The sequence below is a fragment of the Lepidochelys olivacea genome, assembly GCF_965140295.1.
Source record: "Lepidochelys olivacea isolate rLepOli2 genome assembly, chromosome: 2".
NCBI classification, from domain to species: domain Eukaryota; kingdom Metazoa; phylum Chordata; order Testudines; family Cheloniidae; genus Lepidochelys; species Lepidochelys olivacea.
The window spans coordinates 225,541,997-225,566,712 of NC_140412.1; the positions used below are offsets into that span (position 1 = coordinate 225,541,997).

At 41.0% G+C, this 24,716-nt stretch overlaps 1 protein-coding gene across 1 annotated transcript; it reads left to right on the forward strand.

The window, feature by feature from the left end:
* Positions 1 to 495: 495 nt before the first annotated feature.
* LRRD1 (leucine rich repeats and death domain containing 1) lies at positions 496 to 17,710 on the forward strand (the record flags this gene model as incomplete). The annotated part of the gene is made up of 5 exons (XM_084621125.1): positions 496 to 2,787; positions 4,484 to 4,682; positions 12,575 to 12,736; positions 17,162 to 17,282; positions 17,530 to 17,710. 5 exons carry the CDS (start codon positions 496 to 498, stop codon positions 17,708 to 17,710), a joined length of 2,955 nt encoding a protein of 984 aa, XP_084477251.1.
* Between the last annotated feature and the right edge of the window lie 7,006 nt (positions 17,711 to 24,716).

Below are 24,716 nucleotides of genomic sequence, written 5' to 3' on the forward strand. Positions count from 1 at the left end.
TATGGATTTAGGAGCCTAAAATTAGCCTCCTATTTTTTTAAAAAAAACTTGCCCTTTTTTACTTTTCATATTATTTGTCAGTCTGAATGTACTATTCTAATTATTTTATGAAAACAAAGGAAAATCCCAATTCCCTCTCAACTTAATCCCAGGATTTGGTGACATTGTGGAAACCCACTAGAACAAATGTAGAGTTGTTTGTGATGCTGTATTTTTCTGTTATTCTAGTCAAGAAAATCTAGATGACAAAGGACTATACTAAAGAAATAATGAACATCAGAAATAAAGCCAAATCCGGTTTTCAGTAAACAGCCCAAGTAAATGGATGGGTGCATATTTATATTAAAAAATCATAATTATTATAAAATTCTGTTATAATCATTAGTTCAATCTCCTAATGTTAAACAACATGTTGCTTCATATGGTTTCCACACTTACAATTTTTCAGTTTCTGAAGAGATACAAGAAAGGAATCAATGATCCATTCATCCCACAATGTCTGAAAATTTATCAACAAGCAGGAAGGAAAAGAATGAGGATGAAGTCACAGCTGGCCTAAATACTGAAGGACTGAACAAAAGCCCTCAAGAAGTTTCTGAAAGTGATGCTAGGAAAGACTCATTACAATCAATAGAGAATCTTGAAATGGCTGGAAAATCATCAACAAGGTCTCTCGGAAAAAAGGATGAACTCATAATTGGCCTAAATACTGAAGGACTGAATGAAATTCCACATGAAGTTACTGAAGCAGATGCCAGTAAAGACATCTTACAATCATTTGAGAGTTTTCAGATTATTGAAGGATTATCAACAAGTATGTCAAATGAAAAAGAAGACTATGAAAACATAGCTGATTGTCGTGATGATGGAATGATGGTACTCCCCCAAGAAGTTTTTGAAACAGATTCCAAAAGAGACACAATACAATCAGCGGAAAACTTTGAAATAGATGAAGTATTCTCAACAAGTGTATTGCCTGAAAAAAAGAGTGATGAATTCCCAGCTGATCTAAATGCTGAAGGGCTGATGGAACTCTCTCAGAAGATCTCTGAAAGAGATGTGGGAAAAGACACATTATGCTCACTAGAAAATCTTGAAGTGTTTCAAAAATTATCAACAAGTGTGTTACAGGAGACAGGGGATGATGAAATCACAACTGATTTAAATGCTGAAGAACTAAACCAAATCCCTCAAGAAACTGTTGAAGGAGATGCTAAAAGAAATCAGTTACAATCAGAAGAGAATCCTGAAATAGCTGAAAAGGTATCAACACATATATTGCATGCGGGAAAACATGAGGAATTTATGGTTAAACTAAATGCTAAAGGACTAAGGGAAATCCCTCAAGTAGTTTTTGAAATACAAACTTTAAAATATTTGCATTTAAACAATAATGAAATCAAAACTTTATATAAAAATCTAGGTAATTTGACAAACCTGGAAATACTGTCCATTGAAGGAAATGGATTGATAGCATTGCCACCTGAAATTTCCCTACTTCACAAACTGAGAGTTTTGAACATCAGTCACAACCAGTTATCATGTCTCCCTAAAGAGTTATCAAAGCTTGTAAATATTAAGCAACTTTTTGTCAGTCACAATAACATTGAAGAATTTCCAGCTGCCTTGGAAGGCCTTGAAACCTTGGAAAGTTTAGATCTTGCTGTAAATAATTTAAAAACGCTGCCAGAAAACATGGTTAGCATGAAAAATTTGAATGTACTCAACCTTGATTCCAATCAGATCTTAATATTCCCAAAGGTCCTCTGCTACCTTCCAAATCTAATCAAACTCAGCATTTCGGGGAACCTGATTCAGGGCTTACCTAAGGACATTAAAGAGCTCAGGAGATTACAAGTACTTTTAGTGAATCACAATAAACTTATATTTCTGCCTGTGCAGCTTTTTCAACTGGCAAAACTACAAAAACTCAGGCTAGATGATAACAAGTTGGACGTTCTTTCAGACAAAGTTGAGAATTTGCAAGAACTTAGAGTTCTTAGTCTTGCCAACAATTTATTTAGAAGCATTTCAGAGAAACTTTGCAATTGTATAATGCTGGAACGACTTATTCTTCGTGGCAATCAGCTAACGCATCTTCCTAATAGGATGCACAGACTTAAACATTTAAGGGAACTTTGCATAAGTAGAAATCAAATGGATAACCTAGATGAACAGATATCACGTATTAAAGACCTCTCCATTATAGAAGCTTCTGGAAATGCATTAACGTGCATTCCTGTTGAAATAAAAAATTGCATGCAGATAATTAAAGTCGACTTGAGCTATAACAAACTTCCTCAGTTTCCAGTTGGATTGTGTGCACTGGTTGCTCTTAAAATCTTAAACCTCAGTGGAAACTATATTTCAGAAATAATAACTGAAATTTCTTTTATTGAAAATTTGGAGCACCTAGAATTAAGTAGGAACAAACTGTCATCTTTTTCTGAACACTTGTGCAGACTTATAAAGCTAATTTATTTAGATTTAAGTGAAAATGAAATAAATAGCATTCCAAAAGAGGTATCTAATATGAAGTATCTCCAGGTACTTCTTTTATACCACAACAAATTTGTCTCATTTCCCAGGGAACTGTGTGCTTTAAATAGTTTACAGACACTTGATCTTTCAGAGAATCAAATACAGTGCATTCCCTCAGATATTTGTAATCTGCAAGTGATCAAAGATTTAAATTTGTCAAACAATCAGTTAGTATCTTTTCCATCTGAAATATGTCATCTTTCATCACTGGAGAAACTCAAGTTGTGCCAAATAAACGGATTGAAGGTAAGAGAACATTGTTTTCTTTAGGCCAAAAAAAAAAAATCCTAGTTGTCATACAAATTTCTGTACTGAAAATTTATTAATAGTAGAATTTCTTCTAAGGGGCTGAAAGGGTTTTTGTAATGCACCTACAGTTAGCAAAGAACAGGAACAGTTTGTAAAGGGGCTAAACTGTAACATAAATGGAATTGGCTACTGACTGAAAATGTCTTTTGTAACATTTTGGTTATGAATTGATTAAAATATTCTCAGTAATGCAAATATATATGATGATCTTTCAATGAAATTTCATTAGAAAGATTAGGTCTGATTCTGACCTCACATTTATGTAATTCAGGAATCTCTCAGTTTGTCAATTTTGATAAAAACTGAATCAGGTTGATCAGCAATAATCTAAGTATATTCTATTCCTGTTGCACCTGCAGTTTGGACTCAGGGGCCTCCTATTTTGATGAGGATTGACAAGCAAAGTAACCAATCAGAATTATGCAAATAATCCCACTTCCAGGAATCTTCTGTGTGAAAGGAATAAAACCTTACAATTTCTATTCTGTGTGTTGAAACAGGATTTAGACAACCACAATATTTATCACTGCAGTCTCACTCATTTCAGCACAGATAGTTACACAGGATATTTTACTTATAATAGAGAAAATTGCCTCAGACTTCTGAAGTCTAATTTTCTGGACTGCTTGTTTCTTTTGTGCTAAGGAGCAGAACTAAGAAATTCTCCACTAAAAAACCTGTCTACCTTCTCTTCAGACTAAAATAGCACATGAGTAGTTGTCATGGAGAGAAGTTAGCATGGTGACACTCTACCACCAATGGAAATTGAAACAAACACTGTTATTGTTTCTGAAGCAAGCCCTTCCTTCTCATAACCCAGCACTTATAAATTTTAAGTGTAAGGAAACGCAATGCTTTGCTGAAAAACTGCAGGAGCTCACTCATAAAAGAATATTGGCTATTTTTAATCTCTCTTTTCACCAAAACTTGCTGAATTGGCATTTCACCATCTGGTGTCTTACAGGGCTCACCTTTCTTTTGTAAATACGCATATATGACTTCTATAAGGGTACTAAATCCTTCATTTGCAGGGGATTATACTTAGTGATCTAACAGATCTGTTCCATCTTCAATTTGTATGGTAATCCTATTCACTGGACTTTACTGAGAACAATTATTCCTGCCAGAGAAAAAAGAAAAAGAAAACTCATTCCCTTTTACTGTCCCACTGCTGTAAAAGGAAAAGCAAAGAAGAGAATAAATATTTATTTTCATTCTGACTGCAAAACAAAGGAGAGAAAATGTGATTGTTCTTCAGTTTCTTCAAAGAGGGCAAAATCACTTTAGTTACATTTATTAATCAAATAATTAATCAAAAGATTCCCCTCCCACAGTTCCAACAATGCTGACACTATCCCATAATACAATTGTTATCAGCATTGATAGAAATACTATTCTGTTTTATCTAGACAAAATTCTTCTGCCGATTCTAAGCCTATCACCAAAATTCTTATTGGGAAAACAAATCAACATCCATCAGAATGGAAGACTATGAGTTTTTATTGGTGGAACTGAGTTACAGAATATCATTTTATAAGTAGGAAAAATGACTTTTTCAGCTTTTTATGCAAGAAAATATTGTCATTTACTAAATAAGTGAGTAAATGTAGCAATTATTTTATCTATTTCCCAGTTAACTAAACTTCCAGAGGAGCTGTCTAAACTGACTTGCCTCAGAGAGCTGGATATATCTCACAATGCATTAAAAGAAATTCCAGAAGGCATAGGGGAACTGAAACACTTGGTCAGCTTAACTGCAAATAATAATTATATTAATCAGCTTCCCAGATCTCTTACATCACTGAGTGATCTACAACAACTTAATCTGAGTGGTACGTATCAGGTGCCCCATCCATTATTGAAATGCGAGCATTAAAATATTGAGCCAGCGGAGTCTATTAATAATTAGTTAAGCGAACGTGTTGAGGGAGAGAGGAAAATACAACTTCCCATTTTTCACGTATGCTGCAGTATCTTTGGTGTCTTCATACTATAGTACCTCTCTCAAGTTTAGCATCTCCTTGCATGTCTGTTGCAGGGACCTAACTCTGTGGAATCGCACATGTGATCTGATTTTACCATCCTATTAATGTGATACTATGAAAGGCATGAGACACATGTGAGATGGCAGATATTAAGTATTAATAGTTATGCTAGGTGGCTTCCAATCAGTTACAGAGTTGATTGTTGGTTTTTGTTTGGTGTGAGAAATTCCTGTTATTTTGTGGATAATATTACTTGTTCCAAACTGAGCTATCTGCCTTTACAATGACAGTATATCATCTTGTGGGGACAAACATTTACTTGAGATTCAACTGTTCTTGCTCACTGAGGCCTGTATCCACAAGGCACTTAGACCTCAGCCTTCGGGGCTTAAGTCCCATTTATAGGCACCACTGCGATCCACCAGACTCCTGCTTGGCTGCCACTTAACCTCATTGGCATATAGGCTTTTGCAATACAAGTTTCCTAGCTGCCTATGTTTCTGCCTCTGGGCATACATATCACTGCCCCATTCTAGGCATCTGGAACACCTATCTCTCATCTAAGCCCCAGGGCAATCCATGACTATCCTCTGCCTAAGTCATGTGCAGGGCCTGAGCTAGTAAGTATTCTCAGAGGCCACTAGATCTACATAAAACAACTGGGGGGGGGTGTGTGAAGGAGGCTTTCCCTTTAACCCAGTGGTTAGGGTATTCAGCTTGGGATATGAGACACCACCAGTTCGAGTTCCTGCTCTGCCTAACTCAGGCTTTATAAATCACAGTGCTGTTCCCGTGGTTTTCCAGACAACTAAAAGTTCAGTGTCACAATGCCTAAGTCCCTTTGTGGATTCAGGCCTAAGTTTCTGGAAGCACTTTGGACTATCAGAGCTAAAGTCTATGAATAGGACCTATTCCTGGTTGTTTGGGAAGCACTGGTTCTGTTGTTGGTAGAGATTCTCAGCATCTCCCTTGGGGGCAAGTGCTAGTGGACTTGGTCTACTAGGGTCTCATCTCAAGAAATCACCTTTTGATGTGACAGTCTCACTAGCTATTGACCTGCCCACAGTCTTCCCTTCATGGAAATATTGACTGAGATGGTAATGGGGCAATGATGGTGGTCACTGGAGTCCTCAGATTTCCTTGTCTTCAGTCAATTGAGTTTTAAGCTTGGGTCTGGGACAGAAACTCTGATGCTGGTGGTCTCCTCCTAATAGTAGAAGAGGAGTCCATCCTAAATCTTTTAGATCTATCTGCTGCCTTTAATACGATTTGCCAAGAGGTGTTGTTGACAAAACTAACTCTTAAGTGTCTCTTTTTTTTGTTTCTTTGTTTGTTTAAAAAGAGGACCCTGAGGGTAGTTTGGGGCAAATTGCTTATTTGCGTCCAGGTTGGTCTCATGTGTAGTACAACAGGATTTACTCTGTCAGCCCTCCTGTACAACTTGTATTTCAGGTCTTTATTAGGGTTATTCAGGAGACACGGTCTACACTGGTTTCAGAATACTGATGATACCTAGCTCTACATCTCCATCTTTTCTGAACCTCAAACAGTTTCTGTATGAGATTGGATGAGGATAATTCCAGACAAAATTGAAGTAATTGTCAATAGGTTATGGGGAAGCAAAGAAAAGAAGTACTTTGGTGCTGCTATTTATAACAGTGTTTCACAATATGGTACTTGTGGAACCTAGGCTGCTCCTTGTTACTCAGTTAACAGCTGTGGACAAAATCAGTTCTTTCCATTTGCACCTGGTGAGATGACTGTAACCATCTCATTTGGTTGTGGGCTTTCACTAAAGTTTTCCATACGTTTGTCACCTAAAGACCAGGCTATTGTAATGTGCTTTGTGGTACATATTAAGACTACGGGGAAGCTAAAGCTAATGAAGACTGGCTGCACAAATGTAAGTAGAATTTAATCCCATTAATAAGTTGCACCTATGCCATGTACTAGACACCTATTGGTTTCTGAATGGGTGTTCCTTTTAATTTATAAAGTAGGGCTGTCGATTAATCGCAGTTAACTCACGCGATTAACTACAAAAAATTAATTGTGATTAAAAAATTAATCATGATTCATCAAAATTTTAATCGCACTGTTAAACAATAAAATACCAATTGAAATTTATTAAATATTTTGGATGTTTTTCTACATTTTCATATATATTGTATTCTGTGTTGTAATTGAAATCAAATATTTTTATTACAAATATTTGTACTGTAAAAATGATAAGAAATAGTATTTTTCAATTCACTTCATACAAGTACTATAGTGCAAACTTTTTGTCCTGAAAGTGCAATTTACAAATGTAGATTTTTTTTGTTACATAACTGCACTCAAAAAACAAAACAATGTAAAACTTCAGAGCCTACAAGTCCACTCAGTCCTACTTCTTGTTCAGCCAATCGCTAAGACAAACAATTTTATTTACATTTACAGGAGATAATGCTGCGTTCTTCTTATTTACAATGTCACCAGAAAGTGAGAACAGGCATTTGCATGGCACTTTGGTAGCCGGCATTGCAAAGTATTTACGTTAAAAGGTTTTAACGCTGGTTAAAAAAATAATGCGTTAATTAAATTTGTGACTGAACTCCTGCTCTGTTTTACCTGCATTCTGCCATATATTTCACGTTATAGCAGTCTCGGATGATGACTCAGCACATGTTGTTCCTTTTTAAGAACACTTTCACTGCAGATTTGACAAAACACAAAGAAGATACCAATGTGAGATTTCTAAGGATAACTACAGCACTTGACCCAAGGTTTAAGAATCTGAAGTGCCATCCAAAATCTGAGAGGGATGAGGTGTAGAGCATGCTTTCAGAAGTCTTAAAAGAGCAACAGTCTGGTGCAGAAACTACAGAAGGTGAATCACCAAAAAAGAAAATCAACCTTCTGCTGGTAGCATCTGACTCAGATTCTGAAAATGAATATGGGTCGGTCTTCTCTGCTTTGGATCGTTATTGAGCAGAACCCGTCATCAGCATGGACACATGTCCTCTGGAATCGTGGTTGAAACATGAAGGGACATATGAATCTTTAGCGCATCTGGCACGTAAATATCTTGCAATGCCGGCTACAACAGTGCCCTGTGAACGCCTGTTCTCACTTTCAGGTGACATTGTAAACAAGAAGCGGGCAGCATTATCTCCTGCAAATTGTAACCAAACTTGTTTGTTTGAGCAATTGGCTGAAGTAGAACTGAGTGGACTTGTAGGCTCTAATGTTTTACGTTGTTTTATTTTTTGAATGCAGTTACTTTGTACATAATTCTATATTTCTAAATTCAACTTACATAATAAAGAGATTGCACTAGAGTACTTGTATTAGGTGAATTGAAAAATACAATTTCTTTTGTTTTTTACTGTGCAAATATTTGTAATAAAAATAAATATAAAGTGAGTACTGTACACTTTGTATTCTGTGTTGTAACTGAAATCAATATATTTGAAAATGTAGAAAACATCCAAAAATATTTAAATAAATGGTATTATTGTTTAACAGCACGATTAATCACAATTAATTTTATTTAATTGAGTGGTTAATTTTTTTTAATTGCTTGACACCTCTACTTATTTTTAAATTGTATTTTTAATTATATCTATAAAATAACTTAAAATGTGTGCGAAATTAAATGTGGTTCCAAGTCAGATACTAATAGAAATGATGGAGTCAAATGTTATTGAGTCACGTACATGATTGTGATTGGTAAACATAAATGCCAAATTAATTAGAAAAATAAAATCATGTTCTTAATAAAAGAAATATTAATCACGTATGTTAAAATTAAGTAAATATGTTTTGAGTGGAGTGAAAAACAATTGACTGAAATAGAATAGATAATGGCAGTAACACAGAGTGTATGTTAGAGAAAGTAAGCAGATTTTATTATATTTATTTATCTCTACTAAAGATAATGTACATAGTATCAGGCTTGTGTTTCTGATCGCTGTGTTAAGGCTCCAAAACTTATAGCTCAAGGCTTGGGATTGGGAATATCTTGCTGTATTATCTCCTGATTGTTCTAAATTTACATGTAAACTTAAAATATGGCTTTAATTGGTGTTTGTATATCTTTTTCTTTCTTTATATACTAATTAAATACAGTGCTTTTCTCTACTAATTTCTAAGTTATTATCTGCGCAAAAACTCGCGTTTTCAGGTGTCTAAGTAGTCCCTGGAATTACGGTTAAAGTTGCCCCCACCCAAATCTGAAATGGCACCCCTGCTCCTCCCCGCCTGGTTCACATCCCCAGTGTGCAGCTGCCTCCTGCAGCTGCACATGCTCTGGACAAGGCTGACAACACTTAGGTTTGCAAACTGGCTGGGGCCCAGAAGCTGCACAGACCCAGCATCCATCCACCTTCCTGCCCACTGCCTCCTCGAGGTGCCACTAAGGATGGAGGACAAAGCACAAGGAGTCTGGGTAGCGCTTCCTATAGTACATGTACTCATTAAACCCTCACTTGCTCTCTAGCACTGAGGCCCCGTGCTCCAGATTGACCACAATGTGAGGTTTTTGTATTATGGCTGAGTCTTCAAATCTTCCAAATATCTACTTTGCCATGTGCAAATAGCTAATTTTAAAATACAGTACAGTATATTCTCTGATTTAAACTAGTTAGCTATTAGTATTATCTAACCAGTATTTTTTCCAGATGCTTGCACTTGTTGTTAGTATTATTAGTTTATTTATGTATTGGCTTCATTTTTTTTCCTATTGATTTTCTGTGAATAAATGTTGCACCAGTGAGCTGCCATAGATGACGTTTAAAACCATCTGTCTGTATATATTTTTATTCTCCTTTTGAGGATAACAGTTAAAACACACATTTAAGTGCATATTGTTTAAAAAAAATAAGCTCATAAATACCTTTTAACGAGGTATTTATGTGCCAGATATGCTACACATTCGCATGCCCCCTCATACTCAGTCTCTCCCGTTGAAACGGTTCTGCTGTGGATAAATTACAGAAGAGTGATTGGAACGGGGGACTGGAACTAGGGGTCTCCCACCTCTCAGGAGGGTAGTCTGACCACTGAATTACAGAGTGTCTGTCTCACTTGCTCTCTCTAATCCAATGACTCTTTAAGTATTTATCCACAGTAGAACAGTCATTGGGACAGAGAGAAAGAGGGAGAGAGAATGACTCTAGTCCAGTTGTTAAAACACCCCCTAATTCTGGGCTAAAATTTTTAAGATGGGCATCACCCCCTCCTGCGCCCCAAGCCCCTTGTCTCTGGCCCCATCCCCAGCCAGAGCCCTCACCCCCCTGCACCCAACCCCCTTGCCCAGCCCGGAGCTCCCTCCTGCACCCCAAACCCCTCATCCCCAGATGGAGCCCTCACCCCCCCACCCACCCCAACCCCAGCCCAGAGCTCTCTCTTGCACTCCAAGCCCCTCATCCCAGGCCCCACCCCCAGAGACTGCATCCCCAGCCCAGAGCCCATACTCCCTCCCGCACCCCAACCCCATTCCCCAGCCCACTGAGCGATGGTGGGGAAGAGCGAGTGATGGAGGGAGGGAAGGATGGAACAAGCGGGGGGTGGGGTCTTGGAAAAGGGGCAGGGCATGGGCAGGGCCTCAGAGAAGGGGCGGGGCAGGGGTGTTTGGTTTTGTGTGATTAGAAAGTTGGCAACTCTACTACCAGATTGGGCACCTCATGCAACTGAAGTGGCCAAATGCCTATCTTTCCCCAGTTTGTGAATTACTCGACGGCTTAGGTGAGAGATAGGCATCTGCATGCCCCAGGGGGAGGGAGCAGTGCATGCGCGCCAAGGTCCAAAATTAGGCACGCAGGGAACTTTTACAGCAGAAAGTTAGGTATTGAGTGAGTTTAGACACCTACAAGGTTTGGCGGCAGCCACGGAGAAGTTTTGTGGATCACATAGTGGTGCTGTATACAGAGTCTACGTAGGTGCCTCAGTTGCTTTGAGGATTCCGTCTTGGCTTCCACCATTTGATTTCTTAGCCTGCAGGATATGCTGTGAAACCCAGTTTTTTTCTGGGGTGCTTGGTGTGGGGTTGGGCTGAATGACGTAGTGTGATTAGATTCTGATGATTATTACTATGGTTTGCAAATATATTTATAAAAAGTTGTAGAAATAGCTTGTTATATAATAGACAAAATTATTTTATTTTGCTGTTATGGTTAATTTTTATAAAAGCTACATAAGTAACATATGGTAGCTTTGTATAAATCAAACTAAATATTCTAACAAATAGTGTTAATTAAATATCTGATAATTATAAAAGTATTTAAGGATATTCAGCCAGATACCCTATATTATTTTGCTTTTATGTGCAACTTACAGTTTTGATACCTTAATTCGATCTTTATTATTACACTGGACTATTAGTTCTTCTGGGTTAGAGTTGCTCACTTTGGCAATGTACTCTATAGCTAGAGTCTAGACGGAGACATTTCTTGAGGAAACTCCACCATCAAGTGCAGCAAAGAGAGGACTCCTGAGGCTTCAGGATCCATGTATATTTATAATTACATTTTTATTTATTTTATTTTGTTTCATAGTTCAGTGCTTTATAACAACAATAGATTATTCAAAATTTATGAATTGGTAATTGTTTTCTTTAAGGAAAATTTAATCCATAATTTTCTTTAGTGTAGAGCATATATAAATAGACATTTTGTCTTAAAATTAGAAGACAGTCCAACTGAGAGTTAAGTTCTACTAAAGCCAAACTCTAGTGCTCTACCACTTCTAAAATATTTTATTTCAGTGATTCTGAAAGGGTATAGAATATGTTTTTAAATATGTTTACTTTTATATGCTTGAGGGAAAACCTACTCCCAATTTATTTTTTTGTTGAACATAAAACCTCAAAACATCTCAGCCACCTGCAATGTGCTGTAGTTGGGATTGTAAAGGAATGTGGCAGTTTGCTTTGAAGTTCTCTTCCCCCAGTGTCCCAATTGAGTGAAGGTTGTGCATCTCTTCCTGCTCATCCACTGTGCTTTACAGTCAGCTGGGCTGCTTAGAAGTCCTGATTTGGAAGTTATTTAAATGTTCCTTGATTAGCATTATATAAATCATTTTCCTTTTACTTACACCAGTGTAACTCAGGAGTAACTAATTCAGAATTTCTCTCTCTTTCATTACTCTGATCATGTTACTCTTCTCTTCAAGTCTCTTCACTGGCATTCCCTTCTGCACTGAATTCAAGTTTCTTCTCACCCTCAAGACCCTGCTCAACTTCTCTCTTATTTGCTTTTCTGCTTTCATTATTGTTCCCCTCTATTCCTCATTTTCCAAGCCTCCTATCTCTTTCTCTCTCCTCCTGGTTCCTTTGTATTATTCACTCTTGTCTTCACTCCTCTTCTTCCATTGGAGCAGTCTCCTTTTTTTTGTGCCTCTACTAATTGATCTCCATCTCTTCCTTCATTGTCTCCTGAAGACACACTTACTCCATAAGTGCTAATAATGACTTCTGTAAGATTCCAACTCTATTTCAAACTTTTACAAGCACCTGATCTATTATTTGTGTCTGGACCTTTCTAATTTATACCTACACTATGAACTTGATCCAAAGCCTATTAAAGTCAATGGAAAGACTCCCTATATTGCAAACATCTTGAGGCAGGGACTCTGTGCACGACTGAACTTATCAGAATCAACAAATAATTTTAAAGGAATTTCATTGATTGGTTACTCATGTACTGAAATTCTTTAGATCAATATAATACAAATATAATTAACTATTCGTATTTTGTCAGGAAATCAGTTAATATGTTTGCCGAGTGATCTCCAACATCTTCAGTCACTGAAGGATATAAATTTTGATGGAAATCCTCTGATCAGACCTCCACAGGAAGTCTGTAAAGGAAAACAGCTATATACCATTGTACGCTACCTGGAGAGTGCTGATGAAAGAGATGGTATGTTAAGAACAAGTATATTATAATGCACTATCCTGGAAAACATGCTGTTTAAGTGTTAAAGACAGCCTACTGTAGCAGGTATTAGAAATCCAGTGTTTTGCTAATTTAAGAAGTCAGGTTTTGTATTTGTCATGTTTTCCCTTGCCTCCCCATCCTAATGCTTATGGTTAATGGTAACAGCATTTAATTATAATCTACAGTCTACCTAATTTTGTAGGGATCAACTAATGTTAATGTCAGATGGTGTGTCTCCTGGATTGCACCCCCTTATGGCCAAGCATATAACTTTAGGCACTCCATGCCTCGGTTTCCCCTAATTCACCATCAATATGTTGAATGAGGCTTCTGAGGAGTCTAGTTTATTAACTAAGGCCCAACAAGAATACAAACAACCCTTCGCTCCATCATCTGAGATGGGAGAGAGAGTCAGTCTTAGTTTATCTGCTCCCACCGGAATCCACTTCTCTCCGTACAGGCTCTTAACCATTGGGGTTCTCTTGGCTCAAGTACCTTCCCTGGAATCAGGCCTCTTACTGCTACCTGAGAAGAATCCTTCCCTGGAGCCAGGAGTCCACAGAGATCTGTCAACTGCACCTATTCTCCAAGGCAGCATGTAATTCTTGATGGGATGTGCTTCCTGCCACTGTTTGAGAGACCCATTCACTGAGACCAGGCATTCCTGGAGGCCAACAAACTTTAGCTCTTTCCTTAGGAATTCCCTCTCTCTAGGAACACACCTTGTAGTCTGCCTTTTCTGGTGAGCTCTCCCACAAGTTCCATGTCCCTAAGAGCACACATTCTAGGCTCTTTGGCCCAGATCCACAAAGGGACTTAGGTGCTGCAATGCTCAGCATTGCAACGCCTAACTTTTAGGCCCTTAAAAGTCACAGGAACAAAACTTCAATCCACAAAGCCTGAGTTAGATATCTGGATTGCCTTGGAACGGGATCTGCAAAAGCCAGCATGCTATGCAGGGAGATGCCTAAGCTAGCCAGTAGGAGCTGCTGATGACGGGTGTATCCTAAACCCTCCCTCACCTCTTGGAGACAGGCACCTAATTCCAGACTGCATGGAGATGTCTATCTCTGCTTCGTGATCCATGAATGGGAAACAGTTGCCTGGAGTCAGGCAGTTGAGGTGCCTAAAGCATTTCTTGGGGGAATGAGTTAAGTTCCTTCCTCGCTCCACACAAAATGGCTGGAAGAGGAGAAGATAGTGATGATGCCTAACTGATAACTTTTAGCTCAGTGGTTAGAGCACTCACCTGTGATATAGGAGACGCAGGTTAAATGTCAGATGGGGAGAAAGGAGACCCCTGTTCAAATCCTACCTCGCACTAGGTGCTCTAACCACTGATCTATGGGATATTCTGATGCAGGAGCTCCCTCACTCTGAACTTTAGGTCCTTAAGCATCTTTATTGATCTGGACCATCCTGTCTATGAACCAGCATCCACCTCAGCTGAGCCCAGGTAATCCCTTTCAGGCTTATTAGGTAATTAGCTGCCAAGCAGCCACTTAGGTAACTAACTATGTCTAGTCTGGGTTGGCTCATTCTCCTTTACAGAAGTCTGTAAAGGCTCTGGGTAATGGGCCAGCTCCCCATGACATGTATCAAGTTTATAAGGTTTTTAAGCAGTCTTTTTGTGTTAGAGTCTTGCATACAGTTATTCTTAATACTCAGTAACAAAAACATGGTTAAAGGGAAGTTAAGTCTGCTTAGCTGTGCCCAGTATCCTTCCAAAGTAGAAGTTGACAGCCAAAACCAGAAACCTGGATCCAGGCAATACACTGAAACAAAAGCATAGAAAACCAGGAAATGCAGAGTTAGCATCACTATGCCCCTCTCCCCCACTAACTCTGACCCTCTGGAGATAACAATAGGGACTAGGAATGAAATAGTACCTCACCCTTCCCTAACACTACCTGCCATTTTCTCTGCTCCCCTACAACTCCAAATCCACACACCTGTTCATACTCTCCCACAGGCCCTTACTGTGCTCTGGGCAACACCATTGGTCCAGGGAGCAGGAGTGGCAGGTTTACAGATATCATCCTGGATAAAAAGACTAAGTGAAGGGTATGGCAATGTGATCTCCCTATATGGGAACCTTGGGGCAGGGATCAGAGGAGTTTAAGTACTTAGAACTTCTTTAGAGTTTTCCCAACAATTCTCTTCTTCACCTTATCAGTTAACTGGCAAATATCTTAGAGAGTGGCATGAGACGGTTCTGCCTGAGTGACCCTATATGGTGGTGATCAAAGGGGGCAGTGTTAAGATTTTGTGGTTTAGGAATCATAATCTTAACTCTGCATTTCCTGATTTTCTAATGTATGAGTTTTATTTGGTTGAATGTATTTCCTGGCTCCCACAGGTTTCTGGCTGCTAATTTCCACACTGTGGAAGGGTACTAGGCAAATGTAGGTAGCCTTACCTCCTCTTTAACAAAGTTTTTGATAGTGGGTTCCATTGCTTTTTGATAAATTGGTAGTATTGAGGGGCTGAAGAGGGGCTTCCTGGGCATACCTCATTGCCCCTCAGCTTCCAGCTCTTCACTCCTTCTGGCCCCTACATGCTCCCTGTGGAACTGGAGAGGAGACGTAGAGGTGGGAAGCTCGTAACCAATGGGTTTTGAATAGAGCTGGCCAAAAATCTGTCCTCAGAATGATTTTCTGACCAACCAAAAAAAAAAAAGTGAGAAAATTTGATTTTTGCCAATAAATAAATAAATAAATTATCTGTCAGGAAATTCTAGATGGTTCTTGTCAATTTCACTTTCTGCCAGTGAAATTGACAAAATTTACCCAGAGGGCTGCCTCCCTCCCATCTTTAGCAGCCCAACAGGCAGAGAGCCTCTCTTCCTCCTCCCAGAAGTGGGAAGAGATTTCCATTTTTTGGCCAGCTCCAATTTTAAGAAATGTATCTATCAGCTGGAGACATCACCAAGAAGGATGGGTGAGAAATAACCAGAACTTTAGAGGCGTCCTTAAGGTCCATAGCCCACACAAGATGCACTCTTTGTCCCCAGGAGCAGGTGATAGGGAGTTCCAAAGCTCTTTCTCCTAAGTAGGGAGAAAGAGGATCTGCAAAAGCCTTAGGTTCACACCTGGGTACTACAGGGGGCTTACAGAGGTATAAACTGCCCAGTTCATCTCAATGGAGTGTTCTCCTTCCTGGTTGGTGTCAATCCTGCATTTTCTGTGCTATGCATGAAGCATGGCTATTCTTGGGCTTGTCTTCATTACTGTGGTAAGTCGACCTGAGTTACGCCACTCCAGCTATGTGAATAACATAGCTGGAGTTGACTTAGTTTAGGTCGACTTACTCCAGTGTCTTCACTGCACAGCAAAGATGAGAGACGCTCTCCAGTCGATTTACCTTACTCTTCTTGGAGAGGTGGAGTACCAGAGTTGACCAGAGTGCGCTCTGCTATTGATTTAGTGGGTCTTCACTAGACCCGCTAAATTGATACCTGCTGCATTGACTGCAGCAGCGTCACTCTCCCCGTAGAGAAGATAAGATACTTACCCTGTTCTCAGCATTGTTGGTCTCTGCCTGTACCAAATCTGCCTATTCTGCATTCCTCATCCTTGTGCATGTACTGTATTTTTTTACATGTACTGAGCCATCATTTTTAAAACAAGTCATTTTGCTGAGGCTGTATCTTGGGAATCCCTTAACCAAATGACCCAAAATTTGCAGTTCAGACTACCATGCACCCTGAAGTGGCATACCTACTTTCAGGCTAATCTGATTATACATACGGATTTCAGAGCACTTTGAATTAGTACATAAAAGATGTGTGTACTGCTTCATTCATACCCATGGCTTTTTCCCAACTCAGTGAGAAAGCCTCATGACCATAAATACAGCCTGAAACAATTGAAATGCATGAACTTATCTATTCATCTCACTGCTGTGTTTTGTTATACAGTTTCACCAGTGTACCAGTAATATGCACCCCGCCTGATTATTCTCAACTCCCCATATTTCAGAGCTGTGTGCCTGTGCCATACCTTGAGCCTACCCAGCTGCAATGTTCTGTGCCTGAGGAATGCACCAAGACTCACTATTCTTGACTCCATGTCCTAGTGCTGTGAGTCTCTGGTCATATGCTGTGTCAGACACATCTTAGCTCCTCACCCTGATCTGAGTGCTGTGTGTGTATTTTCCCTTTCCTCCCCCTGCCAGCTGTCAGCTCTCTGCTATAGTCACAATACTGTCTGTCTGTGCCGGACTGAGAACCTGCCAGTTTTCAGTCCCCCTCACTGCCGCCTGTCTTTGCAATAACCAGAGTCTTGTAGCAGATAAGCGGCATGCACAACTGAAAAAAGATTAATAGTTGTACAAATGGTGAATGTTAGATAAATTATATCAGTTTAATTTGATAAAGCATAACACTTGTAATATGTTTATATTCAGGGAAAATTTTGCAGAAGATATTAAAGATAATTTCTGGGAACGTTTCCTTTGAAAATTTTGAATTTTTCTGCCAGAAACTGCAATTTAATAATGCTGAAATTAAATCTCTTGAAAATAACAGGTTAGTTAAAAATAACAACTTACAAAATAGTCTTATGCTTAGTGTAATTTTAGTTTCTGTTACTGTTTTTATGGCATGTAATAAACAACTGTGATAGTGATATTATCAAATATGTTATACACATATGCTATCAAAATATTGTACGTAGCATATGCAGTATAATATAGTTCATTTTTGAGAGTCATCTATTTAAGCCTTTGACTTTCTCAAACGACTTCTCAGTAGCATTTTTATTTTTTCTGTTTAGGTCTCTTGTATTGGAAGAGAAAATACTCCAGGCACTGGAGAGCTGGAAAAGTGAAAACCAAGCTCTAACTCCTGCTGAAATGACAGATCAGTTGATCAGAGTACTAACAATGACAGGCATGCATTACCTGACCAACAAAGTAAAAGCTTTAAAACTCTATACACAGTCACTAAAATTCTAAATAGCTGATGCATAAAAAAATCATTTTTATTTTTGAACAAGATGAAAGCTTGTGATATAATTATCTGTTTCTGAAAATATCATCATTCTGAATGTACCATAAATTGAGAGACTGGATGGTTAGTTTCTTATTAGAGATTGGTTTGTAATTCTGTATGTCTTTTCAAAATGTCTTGAGTCCAAAAACTCCCCCCACAAACACTCAAACCTTCAATGCCTTTTTTTCTTAATTTCTGGAGTGGGAAAGAAGCATTTTTAATAAGCTAAAAAATACATTATCTGCTTACAGTACACGTAAGATATGAAATCAAGAAAATGATTTTTTTTAATCTAAAACTGCTGAATCAAGCTGACTTCTTTATTATTGGGATATCTACCACATTTAAATTCTTCAATAATTATATACTTTTCAAATTCTTTGTTCGCCATTTTAATAGGTTACTTAGGACAAACTTTAGAAGGAGTATGTGGTTATATACTTTTACCACTTGTTTCAAGTCTGTTAACGTGTGTGGGAGGGGAGCTAAAAAGACCGGTTTTGCCTGGAAGTGGCATACCCACACACAGGTATGGGAACCAAGAATTATACAGAAGCCTCAATATAAGATTGGGAGATATGGCAGAGGAGGCGCTGGGGAAGTGATGAAAAAACTGATCTACATACAGTTAAAAACAATCATAGGGTATGTCTATACAGCAAAGAAAAACCTGGAGCCGGCCCGTACTGGCTGACTCGCAGGGCTCGGGCTGCAGGGCTGTTTCATTGCTGTGTACTCAGCTCAGGCTGGAATCTGGGCTGTAGACCTGTCCTACTCCAAAGGATCCTAGATCCTGGACTCCAGTCTGAGGCCAGAAGCCTACACAGCAATCAAATAGCTCCACAGTCCAAGCCCCACGAGCCTGAGTCAGTTGGCACTGGCCAACCGCAGGGTTTTTCTTTGCTGTGTAGACATACCCAAAGGCATCCATCTTGGCAGATGACATAAACAAATCACTTTATTTGCTTACATCCACTATCATGTATCCTGCTGTACAAGCAGACACACTGTTTCCATTGCACCATGAGAAACGGTGCACCAAAAGTTTTGAAAACTGTTCTCAGATTTTGCCTGAAGCAGCATAACCACGAAGAAGTAGATGCAGTCACTGAAATAGTCTTTGGTAGACAGTGTCACCTGAATACCACTAGTGGCTTCCTGTGTGTGTACATATTGCTTGATGATACCGTGTGCTGCTCATACTTCTAGGCAGGAACCTCATAGGTGGCATAGTTCTGTGTATGCAGGGCACACACTAAGGAACAATATGGCACATAGGCCATGGAGCACTTGGAATTTTGAGAACAAACAATGCTAATTAACCCCCATACTAAGCACAACTGTCCCTTATTTTATTAATTTCAGTACAGAAATACATTTTTAAGTATGATTATTGGCAGTTCTTTGAGTAGCTCTGCATATTCCCATTTATGGGTATGGCACCGCTTGGTGGTGCCTGATGGTAGAACTGTCTCCAAACAGTGCCTTTTGGAGCAAGTGTACCTCCTCCCACTTCTTCCCTCTCCCTGTGGAAGTGCCTTTCATACAACTTTTACCGCTCTCCCAGGCCAGACTAGCATCGTCCACCACACCGTTCAGACAAATCCCTGGGAGGTGGTTCACAGACTGGACTCCTTCCTAGTCTGGGCCCAATCCTTTCCCCTGGTACAGTCCTTGTTCCAGCTCAGGTGGTAGCTAGGGGATTTCTCATGACTGGAACCGCCTTTGTTTTGTTTCACCCCCTTATATAGCTTTGGCACAAGGCGGGAATCTTTTGTTTCTCTGGGTCCCCACCACTCCTAAATGCCCCAGATTTTAGATGGGTTTCAGAGTAACAGCCATGTTAGTCTGTATTTGCAAAAAGAAAAGGAGGACTTGTGGCACCTTAGAGACTAACCAATTTATTTGAGCATGAGCTTTCGTGAGCTACAGCTCACTTCATCGAATGCATCGGGCATCCGATGAAGTGAGCTGTAGCTCACGAAAGCTTATGCTCAAATAAATTGGTTAGTCTCTAAGGTGCCACAAGTACTCCTTTTCTTTTTGAGATTTTAGATGGATTCCCGTACCAGGTGATATGGTCACATGTCTTGTGAGACCCCAAGCCTTCATTCTTCCTGGCCTGACTCACAGGAAGGCTTGCAAGTAAACAGAGCCATTTACAACCAATTGTCCTAATTGATGGGAGCCATCAAGATTCCAAACCACCATTAATGGCCCACACTTTGCATAATTACAATAGGACCTCAGAGTTCTATTTCATATTTCTAGTTTCAGATACAAGAATTACACATTTATATAAATAGGATGACCACACTCAGTAGATAAGCTTTGTAATGATACCTTACAAGAGACCTTTTGCATGAAGCATATTCCATGTACATTATATTCACGCTCATTAGCATATTTTTATAAAATCATATGGAGTGCCATATCACAACTTGACCTCACGAAGGGCTACTGGCAGATCCCCTTGGACCTGGGCTCCAAAGAGAATACCGTGTTTGGACTCTATCACTTCACCCAGATGCCCTTCAGCCTCCATGGGTTCCAGTGACTGATGGACTACCTCCTGAATGCTCACACAGAGTATGCCTCAGCCTATTTAGATGATGTTGTGGTCTACAGCTGGCAGTGGGACGAGCATTTAAATCAGGTGGCCACTGTCCTCTGGACTCATGGCCAGTCCCATCTCACAGGCCCCCTTTGTTCCCATCACCGACCATGCACCCCTTAAGTGGCTAAACACTATGAAGAACTCCAACGGCAGGCTGATGCGCTGGTACTTTGACCTCCAGCAATATGCCTTTACAATCAGGGACCGGGCAGGTAAGGACAATGCCAATGCTGACTTTTTCTCCCACCTAGGGGGGAACCAAGGAGCCAGCCCCGAAGACCGGGAGCTGGACTTGAGGGGTGTGTATGTAGTGAGGTGGATTGGCCACCCACAGACCCAGTCACTGAACCCTGGTGGGCAGAGCCACACCTCGCTTAACCCTCCCGCCAGACATCGTGGGCAGGACAGGAAATACAAAAGGCGTGCCGGAGAACTCAGTTGAGGCCCAGCCACCAGAGGAGCCAGATGCCTCCTGCGAGCTCTCAAGCTGGGAGGCTGCTGCAGACCCCGAGGAAGCTGAGGACTGGCCAGGACCTCCAGGGCCATTTACAGACCCAAACAGAGAGGAGCTGCAAGCCCTGGCAGAGGTCCTCTTCCCGGACGATCAGGATGACCCTCTACAGAGCTAGGTACGCCCTGAGGGGGAGTTAGGAAGTGGCCATGTGGTAGCGAGTGAGTCAGTGTGTTGCGGTCAGGATCCCTGCTGACCCAGTGGCAGACTGCTCTGCCAATTCTAGGGCCCTGGGCCAGGACACAGTGAAGTGGGTGGGCCTGCATCCCCCCGCCACTCCAGTCTCGCCCTCTCTTAAGCAAGAAGCTGCACTTGTCGGCCCTCCGCTAGAGTTCGGAGGCCCGACTGTTTTGTGGCTTAGCCTGAGTACAGGCCTGAGCCAAGACTCTCTGCTGCCCCGCCCTGACCAGGAGCTGGGCTCTGTAACTGTGTATGTTGTTTGGCCCTGATCACAGACCTGCACTCATGTCTCCTCACTGATTCCCCAAGGCAGATGACCTCCCAGAGATGTAGTGAGGCGGATTGGCCGCCCAGAGACCCAGAGCGGGAGGGGCCATTCCCCACAACAGGCGGGAAGCAGAGACTGCCTCTGAGGTGACTGGCTGAAACCAGTTGGAATTGGAACTTTTGCACCACAGAGGCTACAAAAGGACTGTGCACCCTGTCAATCGGGCTGTCCATCAGAGAGGCAGCCAGTCACTTTGCGTGGGTGTTACAGGATTCCCTCACCGGCCACCTGATCCATATCATCCATCAAGACATCTAACATCTGAGTCTACTTACCGGTTCCTGGTTCGAGTGACTTGCCTATATCATTGGTTCCTGGTTCCAGCCGTAAAGGTCCTGTGTTCCTCCTGTCCCCAGCAGCCGCTGGAAGGCAGTTGTAGGTCCAGGGTCCAATGCACTCTAATAGCAAAAGTACAGACAGTTACTTACCATCAGCAGCTGTGTTCATATCCAGTTAATCTTGCAAAGGTCCAGAGGAGACCTACGAGTACAGTTTTAGGGTTTTACTTTGTATTTGCCAAGGCTTGTTTGGGGACTGGGCTTCAGGCCCATTCTGGGGAAACCACAATGTTGTTTTCCACCCCCTTCCTTATATGGTTAACATTCCTTCAATAAACCCGTTTTGTTTTTTAAGTCCATCATTCTGTCTAGTCTTCTGTTACTTACCTGGCAGACTGTGGGAGGATTATTGGTTACTTACTCCCCAGGTGATAGAGATATTGGTTTGCCAGTCCAAGAACCTGGCCCTGTTACGAAAGAACACGTAACATTTCTATTAATAAAATGACAGGCTTTATATGAGCTTATATTGCCCAGGAGAAGGCTGGGCAGTACAAGACACATTTGTGGGGAAAAATCTGGGACTGGGAGTGTGCTGGTGTCACCATACAATATATATTTCAGGCTGGTAAAAGCCTGGGTGTGACAGGTTGGTTGCAAGTGCAAACAGACATAGCTGGGAGTGACTTGCATGTTTGAGGCTGTTTGTCAGCAGTCCCTGAATGGAAGCAACAACAGCAATGCAGTGTAAAGGGCATCCCTGGTTAAAGGGAAGGGTGACAGAGATACTGGTAATCTGGATGGGTAAGTCACAGCTGTCTACTACAAAGGGTTATTGTTTAAAATGGTCTAGATTTATTGCTTGGCTGGTGGTGAAAAATCTGATTCTCCAGTTTCAGCTTCCATATCCTGTATTTTGGAATATTTAATGTACTTAAAATCCGAAGGGTTGTCTTAATTTTTTAAACGTTCACCTGGCAGCTATTTCAGATTTCCATGTTTTGGTCAATTGTAGACCCTGAGGGAGTCAAAGTCTGCTTTTCTGAAGTCCAGGGTCCGTATTCTGCTGCTCTCCTTTCTTCCCTGTGTCAGGATCCTGAACTTGACCATCACTGCCTCCCAGGTTCCCATCCACTTTAGCTTCCCCTACTAATTCTTCCTGGTTTGTGAGCAGCAGGTCAAGAAGAGCTTTGCCTCTAGTTGGTTCCTCCAGCACTTGCACCAGGAAATTGTCCCCTACACTTCCTGGATTGTCTGTGCACCGCTGTATTGCTCTCCCAGGAGATATCAGGGTGATTGAAGTCTCCCATGAGAACCAGGGTCTGTGATCTAGTAACTTCTGTGAGTTGCTGGAAGAAAGCCTCATCCACCTCATCCCCCTGGTACTGTGGTCTATAGCAGACTCCCACCACGACATCACCCTTGTTGCTCACCCTTCTAAACTTAATCCAGAGACACTCAGGCTTTTCAGCAGTTTCATACTTTAGCTCTGAGCAGTCATACTGCTCCCTTACGTACAGTGCAAGACTGTATGTTCAGACTGAACCCAGTACTGATAGTACATCACACACAAAATAAAACAGAACAGTTTCTTTAAGACAGGATGAAAGGAAATACTACCAACAAGCTAACAATAACCTAACCACTGCCAACTATGTATCTGAGTATTTACAGCTATCAGCATATAAAAGGAAAGGCTGAACAGTGCTTGAAGAGGCTTGGACAAAAGTTCTGATTCATACCTATGCGAAGTAAGAAGTAAGTGAAAGGCAGATGGGGCTGCCCTGACCTTTATATCCTTGGCTGGAGGCAAGAGGACACTCAGGTGCAGCCCCAACAGACACTGCTGCCCAAAAGAATTTATCTTGAGTGAACCAACAATGGAATATATATAAGAACCAGCACTTGAAGAAAAATAATCTTCAGATATCACTAATACTTAATGGGACAATGCAGGTGTCAATCCCTCTGAAATTGACCTGACCATGCCAAGTTCAACACTCATGGCTTGGTACGGGGAAAGGAAAATGCAGGCAGGAAACTGAAACCAAGAGCTTTGGAACAAATAAATGGACAGGCCCTAAAAGCACATATGAGAGAGACAGAGAGAGAGAGAGACAGAGAGAGGCTGAAGGAGTGCAGACTCTTTCCCGTAAACCAAAGAGTGGGATACTTGGGATAAGCTAAGCCTATGTAAGCTTTAGTAAACACAGATGCATGATAGAAAGACATATGCAAGATAGAAAGCTGGCTAGAGTGTCGGGCTCAATGGGTAGTGATCAACGGCTCGATGTCTAGTTGGCAGCCGGTAGCAAGTGGAGTAACACAGGGGTCAGTCCTGGGGCGAGTTTTGTTCAACATCTTTATTAATAATCTGGATGACGGGATGGATTGCACCCTCAGCAAGTTTGCAGATGACACTAAGCTGGGGGGGGGTGGGGGAGAGAGAAAGATACATTGGAGGATAGGGATAGGGTCCAGAGTGACCTAGACAAATTGAAGGATTGGCCCAAAAGAAATCTGATGAGGTTCAACAAGGACAAGTGCAGAGTCCTGCACTTAGGACGAAAGAATCCCATGCACCACTACAGGCTGGGGACAGACTGATTAAGCAGCAGTTCTGCAGAAAAGGACCTGGGGATTACAGTGGATGAGAAGCTGGATATTAGTCAGCAGTGTGCCGTTGTTGCCAAGAAGGTTAACAAATATTGGGCTGCATTAGTAGGAGCATTGCCAGAAAATCAAGTGATTATTCTCCTCTATTTGGCACGGGTGAGGCCACATCTGGAGTACTGCATCCAGTTTTGGGCCCCCCACTACAGAAAGGAGGTGGACAAATTGGAGAGAGTCCAGCGGAGGGCAACGAAAATGATCAGGGGACTGGAGCACATGACTTACGAGGAGAGGCGGAGGGAAGTGGGCTTGTTTAGTCTGCAGAAAAGTGAGGGGGGATTTGATAGCAGCTTTTAACCCCTGAAGAGGGGTTCCAAAGAGGATTGAGCTCAGCTGTTCTCCGTGGTGGCAGATGACAGAACAAGGAGCAATGGTCTCAAGT